This window comes from Hesperophylax consimilis, chromosome 13, assembly GCF_061612785.1.
Source record: "Hesperophylax consimilis isolate HC1 chromosome 13, BYU_Hcon_1.0, whole genome shotgun sequence".
Taxonomy (NCBI): Eukaryota; Metazoa; Arthropoda; class Insecta; order Trichoptera; family Limnephilidae; genus Hesperophylax; species Hesperophylax consimilis.
Window position 1 is genome coordinate 28155984 of NC_142848.1, and position 12290 is coordinate 28168273.

General features: G+C 37.2%; 1 protein-coding gene across 2 annotated transcripts in view; it reads right to left on the reverse strand.

The window, feature by feature from the left end:
• The window catches only part of LOC149418723 (hemocyte protein-glutamine gamma-glutamyltransferase-like), a 34839-nt gene that overhangs the window by 3864 nt on the left and 18685 nt on the right, over positions 1 to 12290 (reverse strand). For both annotated transcript variants that reach the window (XM_089638944.1, XM_089638945.1), the window contains exons 2-10: positions 9345 to 9546; positions 8786 to 8913; positions 7821 to 7956; positions 5346 to 5529; positions 3906 to 4123; positions 2442 to 2648; positions 1750 to 1969; positions 1120 to 1278; positions 207 to 327 (exon numbers count right to left, since the gene is read on the reverse strand). In XM_089638944.1, coding sequence (XP_089495070.1) covers positions 207 to 327; positions 1120 to 1278; positions 1750 to 1969; positions 2442 to 2648; positions 3906 to 4123; positions 5346 to 5529; positions 7821 to 7956; positions 8786 to 8913; positions 9345 to 9546 — 1575 coding nt within the window. The remainder of the gene's footprint in view (positions 1 to 206; positions 328 to 1119; positions 1279 to 1749; positions 1970 to 2441; positions 2649 to 3905; positions 4124 to 5345; positions 5530 to 7820; positions 7957 to 8785; positions 8914 to 9344; positions 9547 to 12290) is intronic.

Sequence of the window (12290 nt, forward strand, 5' to 3'; positions counted from 1 at the left end):
CACTGTATGGTACTGTCTGTATTGGCTTTAACAAAAATATATTTCTATCTATTGAAGTTTCTTGTGGGGAAGGAACTGGAGTGACACAGCTGGAGACTATAAGGAGCAGAGGCAGCCTGGTCTCTCCGAGAATGATGGCGCCAACGATAGTTTGATGATATAAAAATGTATTCTCAAGTAAATAAAAAGTGTATAATAATGTTTACCTTGTCAGATTTGTTGGTGATATTGACTGTAACGTGGAAAGGCTCCCCAATATTTATTTTATCCAGCTCTACAAGATCGAAGGTGACATCCTCTTTGTCTTCGTCAGGTATGGCATAGAATCTGGAAACCGTTTAATAGTTTAATTATGTAACTCCTTCACTGTTTTATACAGCCCACCTCCTCAGAATATATATTGCGGCGTAGGTCCAATAATGCAGAAAAACCATTTGTAAAAATGTTCAAGAGGGACAAAACTATCTAGGGATATACGCGGTCTTGCTTGCTTATGTTCTGGGAATGGTTCATTTGCAATATTGAACGTACGTAGACAATATACTATTTACCTACCATAAAGAATTTTTTGATTGAAAGGCAAATGAAATCCTGAAATGTTACAGATTTAAATTTCAAAATAAATTTATTATTTTTGATCAAAATATGGAGAAGAAACAAAATGCCTTTGTTTTTTTGTATATTTAACTTTTTTTAATGAGACAAACTTTCCCAGCTTATGAATAACCTGACAATAATTTTATACCTTCTAGTACCATCATAATAAGAGAAAAATGTTGCTTTTGCAATGATGAAGGATAAATTTTAACGAGCAGAAGATTAAATCTCTCGGAACACACTTTGGTGACCAACTAACCAATCAATTTGTAATATGCATTAATTATCATTATTGAGCAATATAATATACGCAACACATAATATGGCATTGCGTCTTGTTTTCCGACAAATCAATAGATATTTCAAAGCTCCATATCTCATCATGGAAGTGAAGTTGTTACATGAAAACAGTTGTATTGACTTATAAATTCCATACAAAAAAACCTTTAGAAATTCATCACTATCACTCAAAAGTTTTTCCAAATTGAATCAACTTTCTGTTTTATTGAAAGAAGATTGTACCTCTTTGCTCTCTCCGAGCCCCGCACACCATTGTAGAGGGAGAGTCTCTCGGCCTCTGTCCCCTCCTGGGCCTTGTACTGGGAGGTGATGTCTTCCCGGTCCGTGTCTCCGTTGGGGTCAAACACAAAGGGCAGCTTCGTCAGAATCAGTCTGCCAATACTGCAAATAAGTTGGTACTTACAATTATCAACATGAACTAAATCATAGAGAGTATGGAAATGCTAGAATTTAAAAAAAAAGTTGTGTATTAATGAAAAAATAAATCAATCAATATTTTTTTTAGCTTGTGATGTCACTTTATAAAAAGTGTCTGTTTAGCGGTGTATTTAATTTATTTTTAATTCCACTCTTTTTTTTTTTAATATAGCAACACTGGCATTTGAAATTTAACATACTTACGTTTCAAAACTAATTAAGACAATTTTTACAATTAAAATAACTTTTAAGAAATTGCTGATTGGTTCTGTCAACACAAAGCCAGCACAATGTGCAAAGCAGCTCTCGACTAGTAAAAGGGCAAGTAAGTTTACAGGCTTTCTCATGAATGTTCAAGGAATTATTAACTTACTTGCTAGTTAGATGCGACTCAATGCGTTGTGTGGACGGAACCATTGACATTAGTGGACTTACTGATATTTATTGCTGTCAATCCTGGCGTAGCCCAGAGCCTGGGTAGGGTCTTCCTTCCAGCGCATGAGATCGGCGTTGACGGAGGCCAAGAGAAAAGGTACGTCGTGCTGGTAGCCCACTGCCCCCTGGCGGATAGCCTCTAAGGATGCTGGTCCGCATTGGTAGAAGCCGCCGGATTTCTCCTGCGGCGTGGCGTCGATTGCTTGCCAGCCGCCATAACCTGACATAGAAATCACACAATCATTATTAATTTACTAATGCAGATCCGTGAAAATATACAGGATACTTATATTGCGAACTAATCTCTCGTCGAAAAGTTCCACTATTACCAGTGCGCCGGGACTGGAAAAAGTCTTATCGACAATATTGGTTATTAATTTGTTCATATTTCTGAGCACAAATGCAGATTGCCAACAAACAAACAAACAACATTTCACTTTGATCGCCAATAAACAAACAACTAAGTTAAGGAGAATTCAAACGTTGACAAATAATGTGCTTATCAGAGTGACCTGGGGTTGCCCAAATTTTTTGATCTAGTTACGCATTATAATTTAATTCCACTGGAACTCCGTTATTCTTCTGATTGCTTGGATCCGAACAAAATTTAGTTAAATTTGATTTGATTATTGTCTTTGGTACCACTTTACAGCATACATATTAATAATTAGATTGGATAAGGCAGATTTTACCTTTTGGCAGGTCAGGCCTCGCCATCCAGACGTCGTTCCACACATGGTAGTTCCAGATGGAGTCTTCACCCATGGGGTTGTTAGGGTCGAAGGTCAGCTCCTCCATGTTGGCATCGAAGTACTTGTCCACTGTGAGGGAGGCGTTGGCGTCATGGGCGGACACCAGGTTGGACACCACTCGCGACGGGATGCCGAGGGCGCGACAAACTGAAATTACATCACTCATGATTTATTAATATTTTACTATTTATGTAAAGTTTAGTTAAATTGTTAATTCTCTCAGGGGGCGGCAAAATAGGGCGTAACAGGAAGCATGCATCAGACTTTATCCAGCAATTCACCGGTCAGTGGTTGAGTGGGCATAGGGCTTGGGTCTCACCCGAGCGTCGCGTGTTCGATTCCTCGGCTGGCTAAGTCCTCAATCACAACACAAGCAACATTTTCGGCTTTCTGTGGTGGTAGTAGGAGATTTTCAAACATTGTTGGGTTATTCGTGACCCAGGAATGTTTGTCTTTCTTTAAAAAAAAAAAAAAAAAAATTCGTGAGCTTGTAGAGTAAAAAATGTTAATGTTCTCTGGTGCCATTTTTTCAATTGGATTTAACACGAACCGTAAAATACTGGCGGCTATTCCAGAGGTCTTAAATGTCCATTTGGCCTCTCCAGACTTTGACGGCCGGCATAGTCCAGTGGTAACGCATTGGACTGCCATTCCGAAGGTCGTGGGTTCGAACTCGGCGTGCGCAAATAAATTTTATTTGTAATTGTAAAAAGCATTCACTTAGTGGCTCATCATAATTTATAATAAAAACACATAAATTTGTTTTTGACCACGATAGTGGTCAAAAATAGTGGTGGTCAAAAATAGATAGTGGTCAAAAAAAAATTTATGTGTTTTTATTATAAATTTTATTTGATTAATTTGTGTTATTTCACAATTAATTAATTAAAATAATATATAGTATATTTGCGGCACGTTCCAGAGTGGAAGATACTACCAGTATCGCCCTGGTGTAAGACCACCATTCAGAATTGAAACGTTGCTCCAAATGGCTTTAGCCGTGTTTAGTGACTAGATCTGAATAGCCAGGTACTTCCCCACCTTCCTCTTTCCCTTCCACACTTACCTTCAGCCTCACAACATCCCCCAATTGGGGATGCCATAGTCTCACTGGCTCCAGACGGGAGCAGTTGGGACTCTTGTGAGGTATTCACTATAAAAAATAAAAAAAAAGACTATGTCGGGGAAAGCAACTCCAAAGGATGGGCCTGCTATAAGTGTAGGCCGCAGAAGTAACCCTGGACAGAGAAGCTTGGCAGCGCCATTTGCATGTGTCCTTGACCCGAATGGGACAAGTTGAAGGAAAATTAAATTAACTATTTTCCTTGGGATATTGTTCACCAGTTTTAAAGCTGATCTTTTTCGCACTACCTCGCCATCCCTGTTTATGATCTACCACATTACCTGCTGTGACAACGCCGGCAAACACCCAGCACTGCCCGTAGCTCACTTCCTCCTGAGTCTCGAGGAACTTCTCGAGGATGGCGGCACTGCCTGTCCAGGCAGCAGGAGCCGTGCCATCTGCGTAATCTCCATCCCAGCGGCCCACCAGCACGCCCTGGTCGTCGTTGGAGTTCACAATCTTTGAGATAATGCGGGTCACTTTCACAGGGTCACCGCGCCTGCACAACAAAAAATGGCATGTGAGTTTACTAAATACAAATTAATCAGCTATGCAGTTCGGTATACAAGGTGTAACAGGGCGTATCTGACAGATATTAGCCACCTCAGACATTAATTCCTTAGCTTCTTTGTACAACAAGCTTATAAATAAAATATATTTACAAAAATAGATATTGTAATACATAATTTTAACATTTATTTACGGACAAATAGTCCATTAACAATATAACATTTTTTACACAAATAAGAAACACAGATGGCAGTGAAAGGAGAGCATATATAAATGATGAGCAATGACAATATACAAATAATACAAAAAGTACAGATGGAAGACAATTACAAGTGTTACAAGACAATTACAATTACAATGCATGAAGAAGGTTTAAAGGGCTTTTAAAAATTACACATTACGTATCGACTGTTGAAATTCATTCAGGCTTACACAAAAAATTCAATACTTTGACTTGACGGTGAGTTGACAAGTCTCGCTATTCTGTACAAAGGAGAATGGAAACCATAATTAGTGGAATGCTGATTGAGGAACAGCAATTCATTATATCAGAGTGTATTAATATAATTCATAACTCTATTAGTAGCCTGTTCCTCTTGGAATGTTATGGCTTATACGTGCCTGAAAACCGTACTCATCCGTAGTCATCACCACAACTTATTCAAGATACCACATAGCAGAACATATGTTCTAGTACAGCATACCATGACAAGGGAATGGTATTTTTAACGAAATTTCATGAACAGTGAATATATTTAATTACTGTTTAAATAACCTTAAAAAATTTTGGAAACTAAGTACCTACCTTCCCAAATGTTAAGATTGTCAAAACAAGAAATCGTGTACTGTAACTGGATAAATAATCTATCATACAATAAAAATTAAACTATACATGTTCTTTCAGAAGTCACCACGGGCCAGAACATTGGCTCTTATGTAGGGTAGGATTACATGCGATCCAATTACATCCATCCTAGCTGAGGGAAACATTTCGGAAGATAGAAGCGCAGACAGATTTAAACTAGATTCAAAATGCAGACCGGACATTGGACGATGTTAGTATGGCGACAAGCCACAGGGAATTATCACACCCCTTCTAATGGAATTTATCACCAAAATTATACAAGCAATCCAGTCACCACCAAATCAGTCTAAAACAAAGCCTTGTACTTAATAAGGTGTATCATTTAAGATGAATAAATAAAACTCACTGTGTGTATGGTATCTCGGCCCTGTCCAGTATGAGCATGCAGGCGGGCAGCACGGTGTCGTCAAACTGTCCAAATACCCACTCTCGGCCACGGCTGGAGCCCATGGGCCCCACCCAGATCTTGCCCACGTCATTCTGCACGTACTCGTCCAGCAGGGACTGGTCATCCATATACACCTGGTCCTCTGGAAAGACATATCATATTGGTTATAAGTAGATATTGGATTATATGCTCTAACAATGCCAAAATATTATATACCTGAAGTCAACTATAATAAAGGAAATGTATTTTGAAACTTTATTTTGAAAACAGAATCAACATTAGAAATAATAATGTATTTTATACTCCCCAAACGAACACAAAACAAATGCAAACACACTGCAGTTTCATTGGACCTCGTACTTTCAATCTTTTACCGAAAAATATTCAAGTGATTACTAAACTTCCTCAATATTTAAAAGAGTTAAAATTATGGCTTTTCGATACAGCAGTTGAAACTTTTTTTATTTAATTTGTACTTATAACTTCTTAACACTTATAACTTCACTATACACTATTGTAAACACTTTTTATACAAACCGCTTATACAAAATGTAATCTTGTTTTTGTTTTATATGCCCACAGTTTGTTTATTTCTAGGTACAATAATATAATAACTTAAATATATTACCCACGCACAGGCTGCGTCTTAGTGGCTTCCCATTATTCGTATTGATTTATATAATATTGTATGTAATTAATGTAAAAATTGGGAAAAATAAAGGTATTTAAAAAAAAACAGCTCATATTTGTAGAATAAAATGTACTATGGACGGTTTGTGTAATATGCATTAACAATCAAAAAAGGCTCAAATATGTATTAACAACCTGTAGTTTAAAATACATGTACATTCGTATATAATTCAATGTCGATAGTTACAACTTATTTTTGTGTTTTAGGCTTAGAGATATCAATGGTTTTGGGTGATAAAAGCTACCCTAGCTCTGCTGTGTCGTAACATTTAAACAGCGTTGGCGTTTGGTGTTTAAAGGGTTAAGTTATGATTCTCAAAGTTGACATTGGTACAAAGTTATGTCAGCCATTGCTAAAGTAAAAATATCTAAGCAAGCATATCACTAATTAAGTTATCAGTCTTCCAGGAAACAGGAAATGTAAATGCTATGGACCAATTTAGCCACTATTCATGCAGAGATAAATAAAAATTTCGGAAATAAGTAGGTTAACACAAAATAATACATATCTTTAAAACAATTAAAATGCACTGTGCTCATTAATGTCATAAAAGTACTTTAATTAAAAATCACTATCCAACTCCAGAAAATATATTATGCTATCAAATGTAATGACTTTGATTAGACCAGACACAACAGTAATTAAATGCACATAAAATTTTTATAATCATGTCGAAATTCACATAACACAAATTACTGCCAATATTTGGTCATTATTGCAGTCTATATTTTTTAGTTTCCCGTTTAGTTTAATATGGATTAATCTTCAATAGTACTCATAAACGGACCGGACCCTAACCGAAGCAGGCAACTACTTGATATGGACAGAAACTCACTGAGGGAACTGGTAGGACTATTAACGGGACACTGCCATCTCAGGAGACACATGCAACTGTTGGGAGTGGAAAACACCAACATCTGTAGGAAATGTGAAGAGGAGGAAGAGACTCCAATTCACCTATGGTGCCAATGTCCCGCTCTGCTGGGAATAAGGCTCAGATACCTGGGAAGACACAGTGTGGAACCAGAAGACATCGCCACATATCCAATGACAGCCCTGGTGAACTTCATAAAAGGGACCGGGTTACTGGCAAGGGAATGAGGTAAAATGGGAGATAGTACAATGGGCCTATGGCCTAAGTGCTCGCGGGGAACGTAAGTAAACCGCCTCCGACTTTAAAAAAAAAAAAATCTTCAATACAATATTATATTCAACACATTCAATTTGGGAGGCGGGTATCTGTACCGCCGCCCCAGGAAGCATTTATTGGATAACCAACACCCCTCTCATAGGTCACCCCAAGTGGTTCGCTACTTTTGGTGACTTAGTAGGGGTGCCCGGATTCATGGGGTGAGGTGTGTCTTGGAGGCGGTTGATTCGAAGAGACTGGTTGAGGGAGATCTTTGCCTCTCCAACGCCTTGCACTGCGTTTTTATGCATCCGTCACTCCTGGACACAATGACACCCTGATTCCTACCAACCCCTCATACCTTTTTCCTTACCAGAACAACCCCTTCCTTCCTTTCATGTCAGAGGACCTGAGGGAATATTTTTTCCTCAAGGCCTCCCATGTGCAGCTAATGTAAAAATAAATAAAAAAAACACCATCCATTTTGAATGACTTGGATTAAACCCATTAGATCGTTTTGCCTCTAGCGCCTGTGTGAAATGAGTTATTACCATCAATATAAAATATATACTTTTAATATAACATACATCGTATTTTGGTCGATGGTTATTACCTTTATTCCAAGGGTTGAAGAGTATGAAGATATCGTCTTCATATTCAAAGGTTTTCACAGTGGTGGGGGCCCCCTTCACACTTGTCTCTACAGACAGAGACCAAGCCCCAACTGGCGCGTCACAAGGGCTTGTGATCTAGAAAATGAAAATCACGGTTAAAACTTCATTTTAGACATGAGAAGAAACTAAAAGAGCATTCTTAGATTCTTAAATTCTATGAAAAATATTTGAACCTACATTAGAAAATTTATCATACAGTTTATCTCAAAAATCTTAACCCTTTGGTAATAGAGCAACTTTTTACGACAATATCTTGCCGGATTCTGATTTCTGTATTGTCAGTCAAGATTGTTGTGTATTGCCTATTCTTGTCGACCTATGGCTCTGTCTTGACCATAGATATACCACGCACGTCTTGACTTTGTATTCTATTATCTTTGGAGTTGACGGTGAGTTTGCTCGGCTATTGATGTTACAACAATATGTATCATTATAGGTACGTGACTGAGTTCTGTGTAAAATAAAGAGCTACGAAGCTAAGCGATGAAGAAATGAAGACATAATGGTAGTTCTTATTCGTATGATACAGTTAAAAGTGACTGAGGGGGATAGGGTCCCATTAGCTCAGTGGTAGAGCGGTGTCCCGGCAAGACAAGGGTCCTGGGTTCGAGTCCTAGATATGACCGTATCCTTTTCTGATTTTTCTGTTTCAGATTTTCGTTTAGAAATCGCTAATATTGTCTTCAATAATTAGATTTATTTTGAGTTGATGACCTAGATTTAGAGCTAAATCTAGATGAAAAGAGCTGCTTTGACAGTGGCTCCATCTCATAAGGCTGAGTGGAGGTGAAATAGTTGATGTCAGAAGAGCTGCAAACGCCCATGAGAGCTGCGATCTGCCAACCCCTGAGATAGGGAATTCTTTCAAACGGATATATTAGATGGACAAATTGAACAGACTCACTTCAACAGTGATGGTGTCATCTTGCTCCGCCACCACGACGGCAGACCATTGCAGGCTCTCTGGCTCCGGGTTCTCCTGCACTACGAACACGGCTCCCTTCGTCCTCTTAATTACGTTTGGAGTGTCGCCTGGAAACAAATTAATATCAGTTTATAATGGAATACTACCTTAAAGTGAAATAATTATAATAAATTCTAAATTCTGCCCAATGCTGCTGAAACAAAACGGAGCATTGCAACAAGATACATTAGATTGTAACGAGTGGCAACAAGTACAGAATTTTTCTTGTTGTCTTTAAGTACCTAACTGAAAAAAATGTCACCGGACAGCAAAATGACATCAGCATTTTTTACTCCAAATAAGCTCGTCGGGTATATCAATGCACCCTGGGAACTGATCTAACCTAACCTAACCTTATCTAGAAAGGCGAGTGGCTCACCGATAGAGAACACCAGCTTGACCTGGTCGTATAGTCTGGTGAGGAACTGCGCTAACCTAACCTAATCTAGTGAGGGAAGTAAACCTAACCTAAGCTAGTCTGGTAAGGGAAGTGGCTCACCGATAGAGAACACCAGCTTAACCTGGTCCACGGAGAAGTCGTAAGGCCTGGTGAGGAACCTAATGGCGGCAGAGAAGTACTGTCCCCGACGCAGCACGGCTACGCGTGGCTCAGCGTGCACCAGCTCGAAGCGCTCCGTGTGGTGGGGGCCTGCATTCTCCAGGGGATACAAATGCACCATCTCTATTTCTTGGGGCTCCATCTAGAAAAAAAATTAAATCAAAAACTTGATAACCGAGTTGTCCAAGCATCAGGTTACCACGGGTTTAATCCTCTGCTGGCATAATCCTCCAACATTGTACAAGCAAAATTTTACGCTTATAATGATGGAAGAAAGACTATTGTCAGTTTATTCATAACCCAAGAATCATGTTTGTCAAAAAATGTATCCATTTCTTTAAAAAAATCTTCATTTCATGGTTTTCTTATACTTACATCGTTTCCATTTTCCAATATTCCTTATACTAAAAGGATTAGGTGTAATTATGTGTTTGTATGTTATTTACACCTACTACATAGAGAGATTTTTGCTGTTTTCCTGATACCAATTTCCAATTTGTGATTATAGTTGGAGAAGTTTAATCCAACAGTGCACCCTGCTTGCGTGTACGCAATGGGGTTGTGCATCTGTGCGATAGAGATTATAAGTAGTGGGAAATTAATTGCACGCAGTAGCAAATCGAACCTTTCCCGGCATTTAGTTTTTTTATTATTGAATCCGCTTAAAACAAATATCCGCGTGGACTGCCAAAAGATACCATGAAACGCAGTAACCGAAGTCATAATAAATTAATTTTTCATTTTATCGTATGATTTTTTCTTTAATTTTTTGGCCAAGTAAGGAAATAAAAATAATATAAATAAATAAAAATAACCAAACGCATCGTGAGCGTCATATATAATAGTACATTCGCAAGCATGTTAAACGATAAATAGAAAGAATAGCAGTAAGAAGTAAAAAATACCTTTCAACGGAATTCAGAAATATACACGTATACAAATGTATACACTGTTGAATATTTTTATTTATTTGAGGTTTAGTTTTCGAGTAAATTGAGTCTGAAGTTGAAATTTCTATATGTTAAATTTGAAAAAATACGGTCTGGGGGGATTTATCAGCTTTTTAAGGTATTTTAAAATGCTTCAAGGCATAGACTCTATGTGATGTAGATTTATCAGTTTCCCGCTTGTAATATATCTATGAGTTTCCGGAAAAAAATATTTGCTGAAGAGGAAAAGACTGAGAATATCTCCAGTCCATGTGTTTTTCGTAAAAGAAATACAAAAAAAATTAATTTTCCAAAAAAGGATAACTGTTTCTTTTGCGAAAAGATTAAAAATATAACACCAGAAGAAAAAAACATAGAGTTTCAAAGCAAAGTTTATAAGCACCAGGGATGTTTATAAGCACCAAGGAAGTTTATAAACTGGCAAGGTTGAATGTAAAAAATCACTTTTAGCTAACCAAACAAAAGGAGAAGAATGAATCTATTTATGTGCTAGTTTCAATTTACGGAAGGTCCTAAAGATTCCTCATGGAGAGAGTGTGAACTCGTATTATGCAAAAAAATATGTCTCCTATAGTGAGACCAAAACCGCGTACTGTTTTATTTGGTGAGAAGCAGATGGAAAAAGAGGGTGGAACGAAATTTGTACAATGACTTAACTGAAAATTATATTAGAAATTTGCAAATAGGTATCTGAAAATGAAAATTAATGATGCCGCAAAAATTGTTGCATTTTACTGTGATAGTTGAGTAGGACAAAATAGGAATAGTGCCACGCTAGCCATGCTTTCCTATTTATTGAGGAAATACTATCAATTACCTTTTGCCAGGACACACAATGATGCCGGTGGACTCGGTGCCTGCTATAATAGAGTAATTTATTAGCCTAATATAATTTGGACACCATCTGAATGACCTTTTTGATAAAGTGGCATACAGAGCTCCGGGCCAAAAAGGCCCCTATCTCTTTCATCGTGAGTTTAAATTATGGTTGTTGGAAAATAAGATTTAGTTTTTTGTGAAAATATTTTCAATGGTACATGGCTGCAGTTAGGGGGGTAATTTACGTAGGATTTGTTTCGGTTTTTTTAATTTAGTTTTGGCATTTACTGGGTGAGACAATTGATGGACGCGTTTTTATGGGTTGGAATGCCTGAATGAAAAGATTCTGCGAGACTTCTGAATGACCTGCCATTTTATGAAACGCCAGAACAGACCCCAAGAAATAACGATGCACGCGATGTCTCATGAAGATTTCTAAGATTGGAAATCATTTTCATTGGCTTTACCTATCAGCAAAATAGAAGAAAATTAATGAATTACGAAGACCTGCGATCAAACAAACCTCAAAAATCACAATCAAGTGGATTCTTTAACGATATAGTCGCCCTTGATGTGATTTTGCACAAAAACGGCGCTATACAAATCATCCGGAACGGCAAGAATATTATTATTTTTACCAGTTCGACCTTCAAAATATATTTTAAGGAGTGATACTTTTTATTACAAATAAAAATTTATAAAATATATCTCTTAAGAGGAAGCTACAAGCCAAATTGTGTATATTCTTAATATACCTTATATTGTAGGTAATAGGCATTAAAATAACTTAACAAACGGAGTCTAGAAACGTTCGATTTCAAGCACAAAACTTGTTTTTATTTATTTTGTAAATAATTTTATAAGAAAGCAAAAAAGTTAATCAAGTAAAACTGTCACAGATAATCTTAGCTATAATACTGTATTTTTCAAAGTTGTTTCCTTTACGCGTTAATACATTTCTATTGAAAAATATATTTTTTTAGTAGTTTACATTTATATTTTTATTGAATAATTTTATTTTTTTATTTGTATTCTACTCAAGCGAAACGATAGGAAAACCTTCAGTTTATCTAAATCATATTTTTTTGGTATTCATAATGTACACCAATTTGTTATA